Genomic DNA, 22,825 nt, shown 5'->3' with positions numbered 1-22,825 from the left:
AAAAAGCGAGTTTACGCAAAAGATATTGCCCTGCAGGAGAAGGAACATCATGCAGCAGAAAGGCACACGACCTTCTCCAGACTCGACCCAAACTGAGCCAGATCCACGGCCCATCGTCGGAAAGAGTCGCGACATACGCGCGACCCAGCCAAACACTGCCGGACTGCCTAATCGGGCAGGTACATGCGGCTATCTATGGATTCTTTGCAAAGTGCCACGATCTATATAAGCACCTGCCCCCATGAGGTTTACGGTTTCCCAGCTTCTCAAGTTGTTTTTTTGCACCATCTTCCACCATGGCTTCTGCCCCTGATACCACTTCCATCCCGGGTTACACTATTTTCCGGGAGGGAGACTGTGATAGCGTTGCTGCCCATGCCATGACCCCTCAGGGTCCTCCGCACCCTCTTGGTATGTGATAAGTGAGCGGGATTATAGCAGACAAGAAAAAGTTCCAGTTTAACACTTCGCAGATCAACTATCTATTCATGAGGTTCCCGAGACGGCCAAGCTTGTCCGCGCCTACTGCAACCCCAAGACCGTCAAGTTCAACTGTATCACCCTGCGTGAGCCCCCCAAGGCCGAATATGCCGCTTTCAAGGCTGGAAATATCCCTGCCCCGGATCGTAAGGCTTTTACTATTGTTATAATCCGCGAGACTGAACAAGTCGCCGAGGTCATTGTGAACTTGAGCAAGAACAAGGTCGAGTCTTACAAGGAGATTCACAACGCCATGCCGACTCTAACTCTGGAGGATCTGGATGTTATGGAGCGCATCTGCCTGAGGGACCCCCGTGTCATTCGCGCGTGCAACGAGGTCGGCATCACTGATATGTCCAAGGTCTTCGTGGATGCTTGGGCTATTGGTATCGACGAGCGCTGGGGCTTTGACCGCCGCCTCCAGCAGGGTCTTGTCTACTACCGCAGCTCCGACTTCGACAACCAGTACGCCCACCCTCTGGACTTCAGCGTTGTTGCCGATACCGAGAAGGAAGAGGTTTTGAGTGTTGATATTCGTCTTGTCAATGGCGAGCGCACCGGTGTTCCTCTGCAGGAGCATAATTACCTCCCCGAATTCATTAGCGACAAATATAACCACGACCGCCTCAAGCCTATTGACATTACCCAGCCCCAGGGTGTATCCTTTAAGGTGCGCGGCAACGAGCTGCAGTGGGCTAACTACAAGATGCACATTGGCTTCAACTACCGTGAGGGTATCGTTATCTCCGACGTGCGCTCCCATGACATGTACGAGGATCGCGAGCGGACTCTATTTAACCGTATCTCTGTTGTTGAGATGGTCGTACCCTACGGCTGCCCCGAGAAGCCTCACCACAAGAAACACGCCTTTGATGTTGGCGAGTACGGTACAGGACTGATGACCAACTCCCTGAAGCTGGGTTGTGACTGCAAGGGTGCTATCCACTACATGGACGGAGTTATGTCTACTGGCAGCGGCGAGGCGGCCGTCATCAAGAACGCCATCTGTATTCACGAGGAGGACAATGGTCTCCTATATAAGCACACGGACTACCGCGACGGCACTGTTATCTCTGCTCGTGACCGTAAACTTATCATCTCTCAAATCATCACCGCCGCCAACTACGAGTACGGCTTCTACCACACATTCACTCTGGACGGCACATATAAGCTCGAGATGAAGCTCACTGGCATGCTCAACACCTACTGCATGCACCCTACTGAGACTGCCGCTCCCTGGGGCACACAGGTCGCCCCTGAAGTCACTGCCCACAACCACCAGCACATCTTCTCCCTCCGCGTCGACCCGGAAATTGACGGCACCAACAACACCGTCGTGCAAAGTGACGCCGTCTCCGCCGAAGCTAACGTCGGCTCCCCCGAAAACCCTTATGGCAACGCTTTCCTCAGCAAGAAAACCCCCCTCCGCACATCCCTCGAGGGCGCCGCCGATTACTGCTACGAGACCCAGCGCTCATGGGATATCATCAACCCGAACCGCGTGAACGAGGTCTCCAAGAAGCCCGTGGGCTACAAGATTCTCAACAACAACTGCCCCCCTCTGCTGGCCAAGCCCGGTAGTACTGTGTACAACCGCGCTGCGTTCGCTCGCAAGCCGCTCTGGGTCACACCTTACAAGGACTACGAGCTCTTCCCTGCTGGCGACTACGTGTGCCAGTCCACCGGCGAGGAGGACCACCCCTTCAACTCGACCATTCTGGACTGGGCTAAGCGCAACGAGCCTATCGAGAACGCCGATCTCGTCTGCTACATCCAGTTCGGTCTGACCCATTTCCCCCGAACAGAGGACTTTCCTATCATGCCCGCGGAGCCCGTCAGCGTCATGCTGCGCGCCTCGAACTTCCACCAGAAGAACCCCGGTCTTTGGGTTCCTCCCAGCGCGGTCTGTGTCGACACCATGTCAAAGAACGCGTTCCCGTCTGCTGCGTCGATGTCGTGTTGTGCATCAAATAACCCGTCCAGACTGTAACTTGGTCTGCAAGCGTTGGCATTGGCGATTGGTGTTTTGAACAAATAAAAGAATTTTGGGCTGTGCTTGGAGTGCACTGTAAATAGGTATTAGTAAACTTATGCTGATTTCAAATTTTTATTCTCACATTTATCTTCAGATATCTTGCTCTAAGCGCTAGTATCAGCCAAAGAGCTCATTCCAAGTTATTAAGTACTAAGTACCAACAGCGGCCCTACTATAGACTCTATATTTTTATTTTCAAGTATACTAAAAAGCACTATTAAAGTATATCAATTATAGGATCCAAGGTTATAGAACAAATTATATCCTATATATTTAAATAATTAGTTGCCGATAGAATACATATTGCTTGTTGTTATGTTAGGAATAGCTGAATTCAGTGGGGCGACTGGCTGACGCGTGATTTATGTTACCCTTATTAAGGCAGCCTCATCCAAATAGGGCAAGTCACATTGATTCTAGAAAATCAAGTCTGTATAGGTACCTATGTAAGAAATTTCGACCATACCGTGACTAGCGTCGAAAAACGGCCAACTTCAATATAGTATAGAAGAAAACCACGGAGAAATTGAAAATTGTGATAACGCGAACGGAATCTCCAGTACCCATTTGAACAGTCTCGAAATAATTAGGCTTGTAAGATGCGGTAGTGTTGTTACAGAGTAGTTTTCGGGATGGGATCATTGACCTGCATGGCCCGCTGGATTAATCTTATCTCTTGTATGTAGTAATATAGTGTACTATAGGTCTACTAGTAGAGATATGGTTTTCAGTATTAGAAGTATTAACTAGAATAATTCTTTGGCTTGGGATACATATCAAAATGACGTCGCGCAAATAACTGAAAATGCGATTGGAGAGTTTTTTGCCCGTGGTGCGAGACTTGGATGTTAAGCCTTACAACCAACCCAGTTAAAAGCAAGAAACAAGAACAGTTGTTACCCATTATCATTGGCACTAGACAACTAGTGTGAGAGGCAGGAATAACGACGCAGCGATAGGCTTTCATAAAATAAATGGGTTGATGCTGAGGGTAGATATTTTTGAAGAGCCCTGCAACGACCGCTCACCACCATGTGATTAATAGATCTCGGTCTTTTAGACAGTACTAGAGTGCGAGGCTAGTCCCTGCGCAGACTTCCGACAGTGGCGGTCTGCGTCTAGACCAGAGTCCAAGGCACCGGGTTAAAGTTTGACAAAAGCGGAGGCCCGCAGTCATGGAATTAATCAGACAGTTTGGTTCCACAGCCTTTCAAAGTTTCCCCAGCTCGTCGGATGCGGGGAGTGGGCGAATCACGCAGCAGCAACAACAGCAGGAGAGTTCGTGGTCACCATGGGTCAACCATGGCATCCGTGTCATGGATCCGGGTGTCACGAAGAACTGGCCCTCTGAATGTGCAAGCCTGCCAAGCCTGTCACGTTGGTACCCTGACTTTCATGCCTCTTTCTCCGGCTACCGGGTAATCCTTGCCACGCCTCCGTCAAAGGTTGCAGATAACGTCCTCTTCATCTCGACGTTATCTCGCCAGTTTCATTTGACTGTGCTCGAAGCGGCAGGCGCGCAGATAAGCATGATTGAAATCCCGCCCGATGTTGTAGCTGGGTGGCCAGCTCCAAACTACGCCAACCCGGAGACAAAAGGCCCAGCCCTGCCAACGACTGTCATTCTTTTCTATGCCTTAGCAGCCGTTGCTCTGGCCGTGCGTTTGTATGACAAAGTCAAGATATCACGACGGTTCTTTGTCGAGGATTACCTGATTATACTCACAATGGTAAGCCCAACCTCACTGTCATGGAATCTGTCTTTCTAATGCATTGATCCAGATTCCGACTACGGTGGTCACAATTGTTGTGTTGCTGTCCAAATGGAAATACTTACTCGACAGACATACATGGAATCTACCTCCACAGTATTTCAGACCAGCCAAGATCCTCAGTACTGTCGATTTCGTTTTTTTCTCCCTAGCATCAACATTTGTTCGGCTATCGTTTCTTGCCTTCTACCGGCGCCTCGTTGCCCATACAAAAACACGATTCTACAAGGCCATCATTTACGTTACAATGTTTGTTACCGCAGGCCTGGCAGTAGCATACATATTTGCACTAGTATTTCGCTGCAGGTTCGTGTGACATATGGATCCTACTAAAGATGCCTTCGTTCCCTGTACTAAATGTCACAGGCCAGTCAAAGCCTCATACGATTTCAACCCGCCAACGTTTTACCCTGATTATCCGTACCACTGCACAAACCGTGAAATGATTCTGTTTACCGGGAGCCTTGTCTCGACAATTTTGGATTTCTTGATCATGTTGATTCCCATCCCATTGGCGTGGCAGTTAGATCTCCCTCTAAAGCAGCGCCTCGGGGTCCTGGGAATGTTTCTTCTCGGCCTGCTAATCTGTGCTTGCGGAGCTATTAAAACCAGATACCTCTATACTCTCTTTGTAACCTATGATGAGATTTGGGTTGCAACGCCAATTTGGATTCTTTCGGCGCTGGAGCTTCACGTTGGAATATTATGCTCGTCTGCACCTGCCGGACGAATGGTAGTGCGGGAGCATATAAGACGTTTTCAAGAGTGGTTTCATAGGAGACATCCAAGGACTGATAGTTTGACCAGTTTAGTCCCTTTTGAGACATCGACGTCTTATGTATAGTCACTGCAGAAGTCCAGTTTCACCAATATTAGCTATATATACTACTTTGCTGTTAAGCCCATGTTCTGTATACCTGCGGGTAAATAGGTGTTACTGGAGAAGTGTCTGTATAATTCAGTTTACACTCAGACGGGAAACCCATCGCATTGTAGATAAAGAGTGCCTCTAGTGGCAACCCCACGAATAGCTAAACATTTGACAGGACAAAAGTAGAATATGAGGATGTGCTAGCCGTATCCTTTTCCCCAATGCATCCGAAACAGCTGTATAGGAGATTCGGTCACTTTAAGGTGAAGCTAATCACTCAATTCTGGCGATTGCCTATGCTTGACGAGTAGATCTCTGGCGTTTCTCGAGAGGACGTCGGGGCCCAGTTCCGGGTGATCGTCTGCAAAGGAGATGTAGCTTGCTTTGGTACCTTTAATCGCCACCGGGGGAGCGTAGGGATAATCGGATCCGTAGAGCACATGGGATGTATCTGTGTTTTCCAACAGCCCCGTAAGTTGGGTCTTGGTGGTACTGAGGGCAATGTCGTAGTAGAAGCGGCGGAACTCAGCCTTGACCTGAGCAGTGGTGACATTTGCCACACTCAAGATTTCTGGAACGATGAGACTCTCCGAAGCGCGAGCGGATAGGTAAGGAAGAGTGCCGCCTGCATGAGCTAGAATAAGGTCTACGTCCGGCGTGCGTGAGCGAACCCCGCGAAGGACTAGATCAACGGCCGCACGAGTGGTCTGCTGGGGGTAGTCAATAATAGGCTGGGGCAAGAACCCAGCCGCAAACAAGGGCTTCACATCCATGAGCCCAGGGTGCATGAACACTAATGCCTTGTACGTGTTAAGCTTCTCCCAGATCGGAGCAAAGGTCGGATCGCCGGGCATCCCCATATGCAGTGTATATCCCAACCCCAGCAGCTGCCTTTTGCATCTTGAAGATATAGTCGATTTCCGCTAGAGTGCCGTCGACATCTCGCCAGTCCGGAAGGGCTCCGAAGAATTCTATATGGTTTCCAGCTTCCTGCGTGATGTTGGCCAGGAAGTCATTGACGTTGCGACAGAGGGCCCGACCCTTGTCCCCAGTTCCAACGACGGGAACTCCCGGGCTTGACAGTGACAAGACGGCCTTCTTAGACCCGACACTTTCCATGCTGCGCAATGTGCCTTCCAGGGACCACTCGGGTGTTGGGAATCCGGAGGGATCACCACCGGCTTCGGTCACTGCGGCAACATAAAACGAAGGAAGGACATGGATGTGTGTATCTGTCAGGTGCCACGCGTCAGAGAGCTCGTGGCGGTGCTCGGTGCCATGAGCATGGGCATTGCCTGAAAGACAGCTCAACAAAGGTCCAAAGACAAGGGTGCTCGATAGACGCATGTTTTAGGTGAAGACGGCAAGCGGTTGAGTATAGAGACTAAAGAAACAGCAACAACAGAAAGAAAGAAACAAAGAACGAGTTCTGAGATCGCAGAGTTTATGGTCAATATACTATCGCTCTTAGAGCCGAGGACGGTATACAAACATATTTATATTTTGGTAGTCCATGATAGCGTCTCAGCGCCATTCCCGCTCAACCGGGTGCACAGGGGACAGGGGGAATTAAGATCACCACATGGGCCTTTTCAGTGTACGATCCCAAGAGTAATCCACATGGTTTCAAAGGACGGGTGGGAAATTTGACACTACCTTACTTTTACCTCGGTGCAGCTCCGGGAAGGACGATGCTGAGGACTCTGACCCGGGGATGCATCCCGGTCTCGGATCCAAATTCAGGGTTGATTCGACGATATTACGATTGTCAAGGGTTCCCAAAACCCATACAATTGGGATACTGACGCAAGATTCCCCGCAACAGACTACAACGCTAGCATGAGTACCAAGCCCCTCGAAGCCAACTGCAGGGTCTGTAGTGGAGTCTTCTTAACCCTCAATATGAGCCTGGCGTTGAACTCGCTTGGCAGTGTGACGTCCGCCATGCCTGCTTCTCGTAAGCGCTAGAAATGGTAACCAGCCAAGGGACATCCTTACTAGGATTATGTGATGATTTCTGCGTTGCTGTGTGTATGTGTGGCCTTGCGGAGAAGACAACATTTACCATTTCCTCGCCGAGCGCTTCCATCTGTGGACGGCGGTTTTGCGAGCGTCTTGATAGGACTAGTCATTCCTCTTCAATCGAAACGGGTAACAAGTGGAGCATCTAAATAGTCAACGGTAAGTACTGGGTATTTCCTGCCCAAGACTTTCTGGCACGACTCTGTTTCTAGTTTCTATGCGTGTTTGCACCACCGCTTGCTACAGCCAACAAGGCTCACCACGGGATGCTAAGCTCTCGAACGACTGCAACAGGATTAATCCCTCCTGGAATCTCGCGATCAAGTCCCATTGTTATTCCTGCGAAGTATGGGGATGTTTTGTGTATTCATAATCAGGTTTACTTAGGACACCCGGGCCAATTAACGATAGAAACTGGCAGCAGATCCGGGCTCTCAACCTTGTGACCGACCGACGTTTAAGATTTAGGGTGCCATGAAATCGCCACAGGATCCGTGTACCTTGGCTTTGGCTTGATGTTCGGGATGTTCCCGGCCCCCTGTAGGTATGGGGTCAAGTTCTGCCCCATCGCTATGTTGCAGAAAGGTTGACGAACAGCGCGGAGTAACGCCTGGCCAATATGAAAGTGGCAGTTAGTAAGGGACAAGCGCGGAACATTTGGCGTGCCAATTGCTAAACCTAGCACATATCCGGGTTGCAACCGGTCTATAGAGAGAACACCGGAAGAGAACCGAATAGTGCTGATCCAGGCCCAGATTGTTGGGCACTGTAGAGAAGCCTAGCCTGTTTACTGATAATCGCGGACTTCACATGCATTCCTTCGGAAATCAAGCCCCCAATGGTACGTGGCGAACCACAGCTGCGTTGGGCGAGATTGCCACCATTTTCCATCTTACACGCCATTTGTGCTTAAACAGGAACGGCAAAGCGTGAACCTATCCAGAAAGCCATCACATCCCTGTTGCTGACCAGCAGACCCCAACCTCATTGGCCGCTCGCCATTGTACGATATTTAAAAAAGTATTCTCTTTCATTACTTTATTTCTTAGAGAACCAGGCTCACTACTGCGAAACCACCTTCTATGCAGATCCTCGGGTATACTATGAAAAAAACCCTCTTTTCATCGAGCCGCGATGCCATCGGAATTGAGCAACGGCCGACTGGTGAAGTTGGTGGGGATGTATGCGAGGTCAAACACTGCGAGGTGGTGGATTCCAGTCCATCGCCGACAAGTGTCCAAAACAGCAAGCCACAGTCTTTTCGGCGACACTGCGCAAGGTTTCGGTGGTTTTATATTGTTGGTGTGATTGTCTCGTTGGCAGTCATGCTACCAGTCTTGTATGGCCTCTGCCTACTCGCTTCCCCTGCATAATAGCGCTTACTGTGTTTTAGTCTTCTCGTGATACTCCCAGCGATAGCCCAGCGAATACTCAATCAATCATCCCTCCCCCTCGTAGGAGCCCATATCCTGAACCCGCGGCCTCATTCCATCGACCTTACTATCAACTCAACCTTACGTCTCCCCGTTGACATTCCAGTGCGCATAGACCCTCTGACAGAGGAGCAGTCGGCCACCGATCGCAAATATGCTGATGAAGACAGCAACCAGAAACTACGAGGTCAACATTGAGAAAATGAAGTGCGTTGCGCAGAATGTGCTTGATAGACGCCGGCGAGAGCCATCAGACAAGAAGAACCTGCTCAACGCCTTGATTAGGGGCCAGGACCCCCAAACGGGAGAAACGATGTCTGATGAGAACATCATAAATAATATGCTTACATTCCTTATTGCAGGTAGGTCGCAGCGGTACGGGTTCGACGCTTGATTCACTCTTCGTTAACCTTTCGCAGGACACGAAACCACATCTGGGTTACTCTCATTTACTGTGCTCTCCCTTCTCAAAAATTCCAGCGCCTACCACAAGGCTCAGCAAGAGGTGGATAGGGTGATCGGAAGCTCTACAATCAAATTCGAACATCTCGCGCAGCTCGAGTACTTACAAGCCTGTCTCCGCGAATCTCTGAGGCTTTACCCAACAGCGCCAGCATTTGCGCGACAGGTATCGGGAGAGCGAGATGAGGTTATTGGCGGTGGCAGATGATAGGTTGCCCTCTGAAGTCGTCTTTGTTACTGCTACTTTCGAAGGGACACCCGGAGACAACGCGGGAAAGTTTGTGGGATGGCTCAGGAACGAACCTGACGCAAAGTTAAGCGGCGTCCAGTTTGCGGTATTTGGCTGCGGCCACCACGACTGGTCGTCAACTTATCAAAAAGTACCGAAGTGGCTGGACGACATCCTGGTGCAGCGTGGAGCCACTCGTTTGACACATCGTGGAGAAAGTGATGTAGCCCTGGGAACAGTCTTGGATGACTTTGACTGCTGGACAGATTCCTCCCTGTGGCCGGCAATTTCAGGTGATATTGAGCAGCGGACGCAAGAAGATTTCAACGGACTTGACATTGAGATTAGTCCCTCGGCGCGGGCCTCTAACCTCAAACATGATGTATTCCACGCGAGAATAGAAGGCTCTGCCCTGCTAACTGGCCCTGGTGTCCGCGAGAAGAGGCAGATTGTATTCAGGTTGCCTTCGCATATGACATACTCTGCTGGTGACTATCTCAACGTGCTTCCGGTGAATCCGCCAGAGACCGTGAGTAGAGTTCTCAGAATATTTGGCTTGCCGTGGGTATGTACTTAGACTCCCATCCATTCATGGCCTGGGGCAGATGTTAACAGAGGGACTTTGCAGGACGCTGAGATCACCATCCAACCCACATCACATACCTCACTACCTGTGAACGCTCCCTGGCCCGTTGCTCAACTTCTCAGTGAATATGTCGAGTTGGGGAGCCCGGCTTCAAAAAAGAGTATCCTTGGCCTCGCAAGTCTCGGCGAAGATAGCAGCGCAAGCACAGCGTTGCGCGAACTCACCGAGGCCCCCACGGGTCCAGTCTCTGTTCTAGATATCTTAGAGAGGTATCCCGATCTCCCATGCCCTTTCGGATTTTTCCTGTCGCTCCTTCCACCGATGTGCATGCGACGATACTCCACCTCGTCCAGCCCGGTCGTAGACCCAACCCTTGTCTCCCTCACGTACAGCGTCCTTGACGAGCGATTCCGCAACCGATCAGAGTCCCGCTTTCTTGGGGTAACGACAAACTATCTCAAGCGGCTTGAGATCGGGAATATAGCCCAAGTTTCCGTCAGGGAAAGCCACTATAGCTTCCATCTGCCGGCCGACCCGAAGGTACCAGTCATTATGATTTGTGCAGGGACTGGCATCACACCTTTCAGGGGGTTTGCTGAAGAGCGAGCAGAGAAGATCAGACTAGGCCAGCAACTTGGGCAGGCACTCCTATTTATAGGGTGCAGGAATGCAAATTCAGACAGGCTTTATGCGTCCGACTTGGAGAAATGGGAGAAGGCAGGTGCAGCAACGCTGTTTTATGCCTTTTCGCAACACTCCTGGGAGAGCGCGGGTTGCAAGTATGTACAGGACCGGCTGCACTCGGAACGGCGTCAAGTAGCAGAGCTTCTTAGCCACGGCGCGAAGGTATTTGTCTGTGGCTCATCCAAGCTGGGTACTGCCGTCAAAGCAGTCTTTCAACAGTCAGTTATAGAAGATTGGAAGGAATCCGGTCTAGACGTGGGGGAGGATGTAGATACTTGGTTTGATGATCTCCAGGTCCAGGGAAGGTGGTCCAGCGATTTATTTGACTAACACTTTTTAGAATCAATATAGACATAATATAATACCATCGATTATACATTTTTATCTTAGGATGAAGCTCTGCATCATAATACTGCAGTGTCTATTCCTAACCTTTTCCAATTAATTGCAGAAGGGCTACTGCGCGCGTATCAGAGTAGTTCGCTCTGTAGGATGTCTCCCATCGTCAATATACGTCTCAATAACCAACCATTGCCATTATTGATTACTGTAGCTGTGTGTACATAATATCAATAATCAATTCTCAGTGCGGACCTTGCAACGCCAAGTGCATTTACAACACATTAAAACCGGCCATAAACAGTGTCAAAAAGAGTCCCAATGTGGGATAGATTCCCGCGCGTCCAGCAGCATTGTCCTCATCCTCGTGCGTAGTCGAGCCGTTGTTAGTCACATTGGAATCCCCCGGTTTGACAACGATGAAGTCCCCGGACTGAGCTTCAATATTACCATCATCTGGGGACTTTAGTTTGATTACATAGCCGGACCTAGAAAACACACGATTGCGTTAGTTCGATGTACCAAGCACCAGTAACCGCCTGAAAAGTTTAGAACTGTGTGGCATACCCAGGAAGAGCAGTGACACTGTCAAATGTATAGGATTCATCAGATGTCGACACATTTTCGGCGACGGTGACGTCGCGGCTGAGAGCGCGGTCTTCGTTGGTGAGAGAGATAGCAATATATGACGGATCAGAGCTATTGCATTCTTAGGGTATGTTTGGACACAGTTTACCAACCTATTGCTTCACGTACCTTTCTGATGACCATTCAACTGTACTGGACTTTGTCAGGTCGAGCCAATCGCCTGTCTTGGGGTTTGTCACAGACAAGCCTGGCAATTAGTTCCGTTGCACATTCTCTTCGGGTTGTATATAGGAATGGTTACCTGAACTAATTGCAGGAAGTGTAAAAAGAAGGAGAGGCCACTTTGGCTGAATCATTGTGTGATGTGGCTCTTGGGTATGGGAAATGAAGCTTTTCAGTTGATGCGAGGTGTGAGCTAGTACAGAGAGCAATTCACCGCGTGTTTGGCAGTATAATCTGCACCATACTAGTTTGCATGCCCCCTTATACATTAGTCTGCCCCTTGGCCCCTTTCTAGGTTACTTTGTCTTCATATTCGGCATTATATGTCAAGCTCAGTGATGGGCTCATGACACAAGTCGCTCAAGAGAGTGACGATCATCGGCCAACGGGAGGGCCCCGAGACAACTACTCGTAAAATAGGGGAGATTCTCAATTCACAGGCAGACGATATAGTCGCATATCGTGATTTGCGCATCAATGTTTCTTGGCTTCGGGTCGGTGCCGGAAGGCAATGTGCGGGATCTATCCGGAGATACGTACTAAAAATCGGTCTACCGTATGCCAGTGGTGCGTCATTTTCCGTTCGGTATCGCTCGAAGAATTTCCGACGTTACGACACCTATCAAAGTAAACCCAATGGAATAAGCGTACCGTCGTTGTCGATCATGATATCTCGGCCGTGTTGACCCCTGGGTAAGCGGGATAACCAAAGATGGCATCGAGGATGTTTGACAATGGGATATTCCTCTACAACAGCCGGCCTGAGCAAATATCAGCTCTTCGAATTCCCTGGTCCTCTCGTTGAGCCGTTTTGCTACAGATTAAAAGCTGTGTGAGTAGGCGCAGAGAATGTACAGTGAAAATCTGGCCTTGGACAGCTCACGGAATTTTTCTTCTGCCGTCTCGTATATATATCTACATATTCCGGTTCCGCAGCCGATTCTTCTTCGTTACGTCCATGAGATTGGTACTGCTCGGTCCTTCTATATTTGCTACCCATGAAACCTCTTTGTAACTTCGGCCGTTATTATGAATGTCCCTTTGTAGATTCAATAAGTGCAAGCAAACTTGAACAAGAATCTGACAAGGTGCCTACTCCCCCGAGGTAATCGAGGAGGAAGCTGTAAACTGGGAGCTTGTGAACTACGCCGTACTGAGTAAAATTTCACATCAGCTGGGTGGCACATATATCGTAGCTGTATTGCATAGCGAATACTTACACATGTTTAGCTTGCCGCTGTCGATCCCTACAGGATTGTTGACTCCGATCACTTGGCCTGGGTTTCCCGGGCCGGAACAAAAGGCCTGGGAACCAGCCAGGGCGCAGCGTTGGATTACTTCCACATCTTTCTGGTAGATCTGTCTGGCCTAGACCAGCTCGGTTGCTCACATCTGCCGAGTGGAATCCCACCGCTCTTAGGTGGTTATTAACAGACTTATCCCAAGTGGATCGAGGTACATACAGTAAGCACTAATGCATGGAGCGAAGTTTGTCGCATTTGCAGTGTTTGTGCTTCAACTGATATACCATCACTGACGATGTGATTGAACACTGACCTCGGCAGCGTGGCATATACAAAAGCTGGCCTATAAGAAGATGAATTGCAGCCTCGATGCACACCTCAATTATATCTGCCATAAACATGAGCGGACGCGAAAGCAATCAGAGTTACGATCTCTCCTCCCCCCAGGCAGAAGCATCGACAATGGATGGCCGCAATGGCAATCAGGATAGTAGGGCTGGAATAGAAATGGGCAGGATGAGGTGGTTTCTCGCTTGCACTGGATTCTATCTGACGGCGTTCTTGTACGGTGCGGCTTCTAAACAACAGTATTTTCGCTTGCTAGCACGGCATTGTGGACACTGGAACCCATTGCTAACAGTTTGCTTGAAGGACTGGATACTACAATCGCCGCCTCCATTCAGGGCGATATATACCAGGCGTTAGGCGAGATCGCGAAGTTATCTTGGGTGGGCGTTGGATTTCCGATGGGGTCCGTGGCTACCCTGGTCTTGTTCGGCCAATGCTATGGAACATTCCAAATGAAATGGCTCTACTTTTGGACAATCGCTCTCTTTGAAGTTGGCAGTGCCATCTGCGGCGCCGCACCAAATATGGAGACTATGATAGTGGGGCGAGTGCTGACGGGCATTGGAGGCGGCGGCATGTATATTGGGTGCGTCTTGTGGGTTAGTTTCCGGTTGGGTGTGGATGTCCGTCCACATCTTCACTGCCCGCCTCCAGAACCGGTTTTGTGCAGTGTTTTCTTTCCTTTTTTGTCTCTCCGCTCTTCTGTTTTCTTTTCTTTTCATAATAGGTAATGCTAAGATTATTGGGTAAACAAAGGAAAGAAAATTTTGGATGCTTTGGTGGGATATCCTATAGATGACTACCTAGTTAACTGACCACTGCTGTGTGACTAATCGGCTCGATCCTACAAAGGAGCGAGGCTGATCCTGCTGGACCAACACCTCCTGATGTTCCCGGTTTGTGCCAAATACCTCTGAATAGTCGACTTCTCTGGCCTCTACACTGCATCATGGCGAATCCCCTTGCTCCCATCGCCCTCACCCCGCTCGACCACACCCTCCCAAAATTCTACCTCCCTTATATGCTGTACTTCAACACCCCAGACACAAAGACTGCTCTTCAAACCGTACACGATGGCGTCAAGAAACTGGTCTCCCACCTTCCATGGCTGGCAGGCGATGTGACCTACAGCAGTAAACCCTGCGGTCCCCAAAACAGAGGGCATATTGTCGCACCATCCGGTCCACTTGAGGCAGTTCCCATGCTGCACGTCAAATCCTTTAATCATGACGACGAGTCGCACACTCTACCCATAAACTCCTATCTGCCTCTGCCGTGCTTTATCCCGCCGTCCCAGCAACGCCCCGTCGTCCGATTCCAGGCAAACGTCTTTCCAAACAGAATCATCCTCGTCATGTCATTTCTGCATTTCGCCCTTGATGGCACGGGTGCTGGAGTGATTCTACGGGCGCTCGCCGAGTGCTGTAACGCCAAATCCGCACCCAATGCTACCGGGATGGCCATTACAACAACCAGCGTTGCGGAGAATGAAATCAACCTCCGGAACCAGATCTCCTCGTGGCCTTCCCGCTGCAACACCCTGGTGAGCACACAGTCGCTGGAGCTGGCGACGCCGTTCTTCGACCCCAACATCACCTCAGAGAAATGGGCTGCCATGGAAGCCGCTATGTTCTCTGGTGTCAAGACTAGGCGGTTTACTTTCAGCCCGGAGAAGATTGCCTTGCTCAAGCAGACTTGCAGCAGCAAGTTTCTGCAGCGCCTCTCGCCCTCAGGGTTCATCTCTAGTAATGATATAGTCACTGCGGTACTAGGGATTACTGTTGATAGGGCCCAGGATCCGTCGAAAGCACGAAGGAAGAATGATGAGAACGCCCGTCTTACATTGACGGTGGATCTCCGCTCGCGCGTGCAGCCTCCCCTCCCGAGTACATTTGTCGGGAACATGAACTACCCAGCCTACTGTGAGATACAGCATCTCGTACAGGACAACAACAACAACAAGGAAGAAGAAGCAGACCTCCTCGCCCTTACCCAGCTTGCGCTCCAGCTTCGGGGCAAGCTCAGCTCTATGAACGAGTCCGTCGCCTACAGTGTCTCCGCGGCAGTGGCGGACCTAGAAGACTGGAGCAACATTGAGTCAAAGCCGGGGAATGTGATCGTTACGACTTGGCGACACCTCGACTCTTACGCACTTGATTTCGGGAACGGCCTGGGCAAGATCGTGGACTTTGAGGCTGGACTGTCTCTTATTCCGGGGGCTTGCATCATCATGCCTGCTCGAGAGAAGGCACAAAAGGAGAAGGAGGGGGAGGGGAAGGGGGAGGCGGAGGCGGTGCCCTGGGAAGTGAATATTACGATGAAACTGGGGGATATGGATGTCCTTGTGGGTGATCCTCTGCTTGCTAGGATTTTGGCTTAGGTTTCTTTTGGAATGGAGACATGACTCGTTTTGTTTGTGTACTTTGGGCTGCAACTTGCCTCATTGCTCTGCTTTTGGTTCTGCTTGCGCATGACGCAGGTGGGTTATAGTTAGTTAGTCCACCAACACGATGTGTATTGTCATAGTTATGGGTCTAAGGCACGGCATTCGCATCCTTCAGGGGGCGTCTAAACCCTCCGCCCTCGCAGGAGATGAAAGATCTATTAGTATTAACTCATTAACTACGCAGATCCATCTTCGATATGACTCGGGAAGGAAGCTCCATTATTGTACGGCTCCACTAGCCGACAGACGATCAGTGGGCAGCGCGGCACATCCACAAGGATCCGCGGAGTAGTCATGAGTCTAGGCATATTTTTACTTTTCATCATCCGCAAATTACGGAGCGGATGACACGACATACATGGATCCTGCGGATGCTGTCGCGGCCTAGGCAGTGGAAACATCGGCTGAATCCTTTCGCCCCTCTCTAGGTTCACCCCTAGAGCTTCAAATCACTTCTTTTACAGAATCCAGGAGGTCGATAAGAATGGCTTAACGCCATGCCACCACAGCCCCGCTTCCTTCCAGACTTTAATTTTCCCAGGTCCACCGTCCGACTTAAGGTTCTCGCCCGGAGTTCTCCTAAGGCGATACTAGGTGGTTGGGGGCCATTACGAAGCACGAGTATTGTTTCAAGATAGTCTTCCTGACCCTACTCCTGTGCCCAACAAGAGAATCGTCGTTGGGGCATAGCGCACCTACTTACTGCTGGCGGGGTTCCAATGCAGCCAGCCAGCAGCGCCTTGGTTGGGGCCTACCTACGGAGCACAGATACGGATTTTATGCTGTATCCACCATCAATGTGCGGTGTTTTTCTTCTAGCGAGGTAATACTGTTCCGAGCATAGCGAACTGCGATCCGTTGATACTGACTAAATAGTACGGCTTGTGACGGTCTCGAGCAATATGAATTTATTGGTAGACTATCTGACGAAATTCTAGCATGAGGAAAGAAGGGAGAGAGGTAGACCTGCCGGTGATGAGCTATGTAGTGTGTGCGATAGGCTTAAGCAAATTCTCAGTGAATTTCCTACGCCAAACGGACCAAAGCAGTCAAACATATCATACTGCTGGCGGACGTCTACTCCGTGACACGGCTGGGGTCCCACCCCTTTCTCCATCCATCCCATCATTTCTCAATGCACAACAACTCTAACCCCTCTGCTGTCAGGCTTTGGGAGTCCAAGAACAAAGTCACGGACAGACAAGATATCCGACTCGTCAGTCTCGAAGACCGACATCTTCGGGCCACCTGGACGGAAGAGAAGAGCAACAGTGGTATTCAGCTCCGCGGTAGCAAGGCTGCCGAGGGAGAAAGAAAGAAAAAAGGCATCAGGTGAGCATTGTTTCCAAGATGCTTGATCGGGTGAGACAAAATACTTACTTCATTCCCAGGCAGGCTCGAGAGCCCTTCGTGAAGGGATAATAAATATTTTGTATTTTAAAAACTTTTGAATCATAACATGTTCTCCCGCGGCATTCTTAACAAACCTCCACGAAAGCACTGTGAACATGACTATCGAAATCCTTGAAAGCAGTGTCCAAGGACACTCGCTTGTCGCGGGCCGCCATTTCAAGCCCGGCGATTTAGTGATGCAGGAACCAGTTCTCTTCAGCGTCGCTACTGACCGACTGGGAGGCGTGATCAAGAGCCGGGCTGATGCAATGCTCAGTATGCAGCAGTTGAGCTCCGAGGTGTTTCAAGAAGCCTTTGAAAGTGCACGTTGGAGCCAGGAGCAGCTGCAATCCTACAGCATCATCCAGGGCAGTTCGAATCTCAATCGATTTCAGATTGCAAGCTACGACATGTGCGCCGAATGGTCGCAGAAACCAGAGGCATTCGGCTACGGAGAGAAGGGCGTCTACCTCAACCACTCTTGCGAGCCGAATTTGATCTACTACTGGAATCCGCAAGAAGAGCAAATGCAACTTAGAGCTCTAGCTGAGATCTCTCCTTCTGACGAGCTGACTGTCAACTACCTTGCCCCTGAAATCTGGATGGACAAGGCAGAACGACAAGGAGACCGGACGCATCTCCTCAAACTCGACCAATGTGAGTGCCGCAAATGCACAGGGGTGCCTTCAGATGTCAGCGACGCCCGGATTAAGTACATCAATGAAATGGAACAAACTCTTATGACCGTTGCCAGTGGTGGAGACACACTCGAGGATGTTTCAAAGGTCACAGAGAACTTTGTTCAGCAATGCGAGCTGGAGCTGGGTGGTAAAGCGACGTCGGAATCGACATTTCCGGTTTATCTGGATCCTCGCCTCATCAACGTGTCCGTCTCTTGTCTGTAATCCGCTTTCGCGCAGCTAGGACTTCAACACATTTGAGTCAGATACACGACAATAGAGCAGGAATAATGAGGTGATCAGCTCAGGCTGCTCACCCCGTGCTCAGGTCTGCTCAGTACGTATGTAGATGGTGTCGGATGATATCTCGCCGATGGCCTACGGAGTAGCATTCAGGCCATGTAGCTAGTGATCATATACATATGATCAATTGACTACCTGCTCCCGATTGCTTCACAGATGGGACAAAGGCTTTTCTATCTATACGTTAAACAAAGTACAAAACATGGAGCTGTCATACGGTACGAGTAAGAATTGATAACTCAGAGAAGCATGGAATTGACTGCTAGATTGATTATTGCTCTCAGGAACGTTCAATTGGATACCTTCGTGATGGAAGACACAGGTCAGATGGAGGAGCTGTGAGTCTACAAGCCGCATGGATTCTAGCAAATCAAGTCTCTATAAACGTATACATAGCTAGTTGGGGGATGTGTGACGTTACTAAGCAAGTGGGGAACGGGTAAGCGGCAAGCACCAGTGCGGAGATAACGGAGATTGTCCCACCTCGACCTGTATATTTTTACGGATCATTTGTTATCCAAATTATTAGCGCGATGATCAGTGCTTAGAAATCCCATCATCTCTTTTTCTTTTAAATCTCATCCTTCTTTCTTCACACCTCAGTCCAACAAATGTCGAAATGACTGCCATCTCGCGCGTGCTCTCCTACGCAGTCAACAAGCCGTATCGGACCCGCGACCTTCGCGACGAGCCCTCTCCCTATCTCAACCAAGATGGATACGTCGACTTCGCCCCGGGGGACATCGAGAACCCCCGGAACTGGTCCATGGCTCGCCGCGTCACCATCACCATCACCGCCATCCTACTCGTCGTGAACGCGACCTTCGCTTCCAGCTCGCCCAGTGGCTGTTTTGGCTCCATCTCCGAGCACTTCGAGGTGTCGACCGAAGTCGCAGGCCTGACAATCACTCTCTTCCTGCTCGGCTACTGCGCTGGTCCTCTCATCTTCGCCCCGCTAAGCGAGTTCTACGGCCGCCGCTGGATCTTCTATATCACCTTCTCGCTCTATCTCGCTTTCAATTTCCTATGCGCTTTCGCGCCGAACCTCGGCGCCCTGCTCGTCGGACGGTTTCTCACAGGAACATTCGTCTCTGCACCCTTGAGCAACTCCCCAGGCGTCCTAGCAGACCTCTGGGATCCTCTACAGCGCTCCAACGCCATGGCCGGCTTCTCAGCAATGGTCTACGTCGGACCCGCCCTAGGCCCCGTCATCGCCGGCTTCCTCGAACTAGACAAAGACTGGCGATGGAGCTTCTACGTCCTCCTCTGGCTAGGCGGCGCAACCGCTATCCTGATGCTGACTATCCCCGAGACATTCGCGCCGATTGTTCTCTGCAACAAAGCAAAGCGCGTCCGCAAGGCTAAGATCCCGGGATACGAGAACGTCAAGGCGCAGGCTGAGGATAGTGATCGCACACTGGTGGGGATATATAAGGTTGCGCTCACCCGGCCGTGGATTATCCTTTTCGATCCGATTTCGCTCTTGTGTGCGATTTACATGGCTGTGGTTTATACCCTGCTCTATATGCTTTTCAGCATCTACCCGATTGTGTTCCAGGAGCGGCGCGGGTGGAACTCGGGCGTTGGGGAGCTGCCGTTAATTGGGACTGTCGTTGGCGCTCTTATCGGAGGCCTGGTTGTGCTGGGGGATACACACATTCGACAGCGCAGGATTGAGCGCGGCGAGAAAAAGATGGAGGATACAGTCCCCGAGGACAGACTTACGCTTGCAATGATTGGCGGCGTTGGTTTTCCGGCTACCATGTTCTGGTTTGCGTGGTCCGCTGAATACAAGTGAGTCCCACCTAAAACCAGGTGGAGTACAGTGCAAGCAAACAATACTGACTGATATAGCTATGTCCACTGGATCGTCCCCACCCTCGCCGGATGCTTCCTCTCAAGCTGCCTCCTTCTCATCTTCGTCTCATACCTAAACTACCTCGTCGATTGCTATATAATGTACGCCGCCTCCGCCATCGCAGCAAACACCATCGCCCGATCCGCCTGCGGAGCCGCCGCGCCGCTCTTCACAAACCAGATGTTCACGGCCATGGGAATTGGCGGCGGAGGGAGTCTCATCGGCGGTGTTGCGACTGTACTTGGGATCATTCCGTTCTTGTTTTATAAACATGGGAAGCAGATTCGGGTGCGGAGTAAGTTTGCGCCGGCGCTGGATGTAAAGAGGAATCAGACTACGGATGAGGAGGCTGGTGCTGCTTCTGGGGGTATTCAAGGTGAAAGCGAACGTCACAGTGTGTCGGAGACTACTGAAACTGCAACCTCTGAATCGACCGTTGGTGATGCAGAGCATGAAGGAGGTCAAAACGCGGTGACTGGGGGGACTACCGTGGAGGGTCACGGAACTACCAAGGAGGGTACTTCCTAAATAAAAACAAAATGTTTATAGAGGTGATCCGGCGAAATAGATGGATAGATGCACATATAGACTACGTATATATATTGCCACACGGTGGCAAGCTATTCTTCACAACAACAATGCATTATGTAGGTGCATCTTCGTCTTATCCCAACTCTTGTATAATTTAACTGCTGCACCAGGAATACTGTGCAGAACCATTGGCTTAACAATCTCGTCACAATTGAAGCTGCAATGCAAATACCCAGAGTTCGATGTATCCAAGCCAGTACCGCTTGTTAGATGATTTCCTTAATATTGTAACACCATTCAACACTTCCCTGTCTAGCGTACTGAGGGGAGAGATGGTCTACCATTATATGTCGCATTATGACCAGGCGAAGTACGGACCGGGTAGTCCAACAAAAATAAATCTCCTCTGCCTGCCTTAATAAATTAGTTAGACGCTTGTTTAGAAGTTACAAATATATATGGATTACCTTTATTGGAAATCTTATTATTGTTCTCGTTGGCTCTATTACTACTTTTCAAAGTTACGGCGGTGATTGCTTGTTGCCTGTCATTATACACAATTGAAGGCAACAGCATTTATATTCAGGACTGGATTGGAGACCATGGAGCGATGGCCCGTGCTTAGATTATCTCAAGCAGACCATGCGTATCAACTCGTTGAGTTTTCCAGTAGTAGTTGAACCACATACCGGTCGTGCAGATGACTAGTATTTTCGAAGGTATTATTGAAGCTAGAATTACCGCCATTCGCGCTTTAGTATTAGCTTTAGTATTAGCTTTAGTATTAGCTTTAGTATTATTATTAGTATTATTATTAGTATTATTATTAGTATTATTATTAGTATTATTATTAGTATTATTATTAGTATTATTATTAGTATTATTATTAGTATTATTATTAGTATTATTATTAGTATTATTATTAGTATTATTATTAGTATTATTATTAGTATTATTATTATTATTATTAATATTATTATTATTGATACGTAGTAAAATAGTAAAGATAGACGAAGGCAGCGTAGATCCTGTCATACTCAGCAATGATTTGACAGGCCACGGTCGGCCTTAGTTCTCTTGAAAAGCGCCATGTATCTGCCTTGCACTTCGAGGCTATGCTTGCCCGCTCGCGTAAGCAACTAAACATGGTACTGGTGTGCTCCTCTTATTATTTCACAGATACGTAGTACTCAAAGCTGGGAACTCATAAAGCCGGCACTGTTGCCAAAATTTTTAGTTCCTCATGAGAAACTAATACAAGGCTTGCATATAAACATATCCTTGGTCTGTGGCATGTAGCACATGATTGAACAAGGGAGATGACCGGAAACTCTCACAGACGATATCTTCCCAGGTATGGAGCATTCTTTACCCTTACGTCGTAGAGTAGAATGTTACCACTTATCCTGCGGCTCGAGCGGACAACCCAGCGTATTCATGGTTATAAAGCTGTTAGATTCACGAGCTAAATTAAAATCTGGGCCATTTGTTCGAAAATACAGCCAGTATGGGAGTAAAACGGATTAAAAAGGATTCGATGCTGTCGGGGATGGACAGCCTCGACAACGACAGTCGGGTGCGAATTCTGGGTATTATTGATAAACTTCGTGAACTCGGAGTTAGCAAGACAGTTTACTTGCCTCAGGTTTGAGAATATTGCCCCATATGTAAGCTATTGCTAATAGCATTAAAGCTTGTCGTCGTTGGAGACCAGTCGAGCGGCAAGTCATCACTTCTCGAAGCACTCACTGGGTTATCGTTCCCCATAGCCAGTGATCTGTGTACCCGATATGCGACGCAGATAGTGCTTCGTCGATCGAGGCTTGAGGATGCTGGAGCTAAAATAAGCATCATCCCTGGGCGTAAGGCTCAAACGGATGATGATGAAATGAAAGGACATCTTTTGAGCTTCGAGCAATCGCTTCCCCTGGATCAATTCGGATTGGGTGGATTCACCCGCATCTTTGATGAGGTATAGATAGACCATGGCCATATTTAGCATATTACTAACTATACAGGCTGCTGAATACATGGGAGTGCCGGGGCCGACGACGGAGAATCTAGAGAACCTCAAGAAACGTTTTTCAGATGACATTTTGAAGATCGAACTTTCTGGCCCAGAGCAAAGGCATTGTACAAAGAAACGAAAAATCAGACCAGTCAGGTACAGTAGGACAAACAAACGATAACGGTTTAAAGAAAAAAAAAAATAAGAGGACCGTAATCGCGTTTGCAGTCAAAAAGATAAAAAGAAAAGCGCCATGCCACCAACCAAGGTTGTATACCGAACGCCATCTATC

At 49.4% G+C, this 22,825-nt stretch overlaps 9 protein-coding genes across 9 annotated transcripts; 6 read left to right on the top strand and 3 right to left on the bottom strand.

The window, feature by feature from the left end:
- Positions 1 to 296: 296 nt before the first annotated feature.
- APUU_60808A (peroxisomal copper amine oxidase) lies at positions 297 to 2,470 on the top strand (the record flags this gene model as incomplete). Its single annotated transcript, XM_041694088.1, has 2 exons — positions 297 to 411; positions 474 to 2,470. 2 exons carry the CDS (start codon positions 297 to 299, stop codon positions 2,468 to 2,470), a joined length of 2,112 nt encoding a protein of 703 aa, XP_041559954.1.
- A 2,957-nt stretch (positions 2,471 to 5,427) lies between these two features.
- Positions 5,428 to 5,931, bottom strand: APUU_60807S (uncharacterized protein; the record flags this gene model as incomplete). Its single annotated transcript, XM_041694087.1, has 1 exon — positions 5,428 to 5,931. One exon carries the CDS (start codon positions 5,929 to 5,931, stop codon positions 5,428 to 5,430), a length of 504 nt encoding a protein of 167 aa, XP_041559953.1.
- Positions 5,932 to 5,968: 37 nt separating this feature from the next.
- APUU_60806S (uncharacterized protein) lies at positions 5,969 to 6,505 on the bottom strand (the record flags this gene model as incomplete). Its single annotated transcript, XM_041694086.1, has 1 exon — positions 5,969 to 6,505. One exon carries the CDS (start codon positions 6,503 to 6,505, stop codon positions 5,969 to 5,971), a length of 537 nt encoding a protein of 178 aa, XP_041559952.1.
- A 2,262-nt stretch (positions 6,506 to 8,767) lies between these two features.
- On the top strand, positions 8,768 to 10,904 carry APUU_60805A (uncharacterized protein; the record flags this gene model as incomplete). Its single annotated transcript, XM_041694085.1, has 4 exons — positions 8,768 to 8,975; positions 9,033 to 9,174; positions 9,242 to 9,869; positions 9,933 to 10,904. The coding sequence occupies 4 exons, from the start codon at positions 8,768 to 8,770 to the stop codon at positions 10,902 to 10,904; spliced, it is 1,950 nt and encodes a 649-aa protein (XP_041559951.1).
- Positions 10,905 to 11,187: 283 nt separating this feature from the next.
- On the bottom strand, positions 11,188 to 11,857 carry APUU_60804S (GPI anchored serine-threonine rich family protein; the record flags this gene model as incomplete). Its single annotated transcript, XM_041694084.1, has 4 exons — positions 11,188 to 11,401; positions 11,481 to 11,612; positions 11,670 to 11,721; positions 11,803 to 11,857. The coding sequence occupies 4 exons, from the start codon at positions 11,855 to 11,857 to the stop codon at positions 11,188 to 11,190; spliced, it is 453 nt and encodes a 150-aa protein (XP_041559950.1).
- A 2,407-nt stretch (positions 11,858 to 14,264) lies between these two features.
- APUU_60803A (uncharacterized protein) lies at positions 14,265 to 15,695 on the top strand (the record flags this gene model as incomplete). Its single annotated transcript, XM_041694083.1, has 1 exon — positions 14,265 to 15,695. One exon carries the CDS (start codon positions 14,265 to 14,267, stop codon positions 15,693 to 15,695), a length of 1,431 nt encoding a protein of 476 aa, XP_041559949.1.
- A 1,574-nt stretch (positions 15,696 to 17,269) lies between these two features.
- Positions 17,270 to 18,058, top strand: APUU_60802A (SET domain-containing protein; the record flags this gene model as incomplete). Its single annotated transcript, XM_041694082.1, has 1 exon — positions 17,270 to 18,058. The coding sequence occupies one exon, from the start codon at positions 17,270 to 17,272 to the stop codon at positions 18,056 to 18,058; it is 789 nt and encodes a 262-aa protein (XP_041559948.1).
- Positions 18,059 to 18,755: 697 nt separating this feature from the next.
- Positions 18,756 to 20,522, top strand: APUU_60801A (MFS transporter; the record flags this gene model as incomplete). The annotated part of the gene is made up of 2 exons (XM_041694081.1): positions 18,756 to 19,930; positions 19,991 to 20,522. The coding sequence occupies 2 exons, from the start codon at positions 18,756 to 18,758 to the stop codon at positions 20,520 to 20,522; spliced, it is 1,707 nt and encodes a 568-aa protein (XP_041559947.1).
- Positions 20,523 to 22,032: 1,510 nt separating this feature from the next.
- APUU_60800A (uncharacterized protein) lies at positions 22,033 to 22,714 on the top strand (the record flags this gene model as incomplete). The annotated part of the gene is made up of 3 exons (XM_041694080.1): positions 22,033 to 22,170; positions 22,219 to 22,497; positions 22,544 to 22,714. 3 exons carry the CDS (start codon positions 22,033 to 22,035, stop codon positions 22,712 to 22,714), a joined length of 588 nt encoding a protein of 195 aa, XP_041559946.1.
- Between the last annotated feature and the right edge of the window lie 111 nt (positions 22,715 to 22,825).

Source organism: Aspergillus puulaauensis, chromosome 6 (assembly GCF_016861865.1).
Source record: "Aspergillus puulaauensis MK2 DNA, chromosome 6, nearly complete sequence".
NCBI classification, from domain to species: Eukaryota; Fungi; Ascomycota; class Eurotiomycetes; order Eurotiales; family Aspergillaceae; genus Aspergillus; species Aspergillus puulaauensis.
Note: the sequence above shows the minus strand (reverse complement) of the source record. Positions and strands in the feature narration are given on the sequence as shown.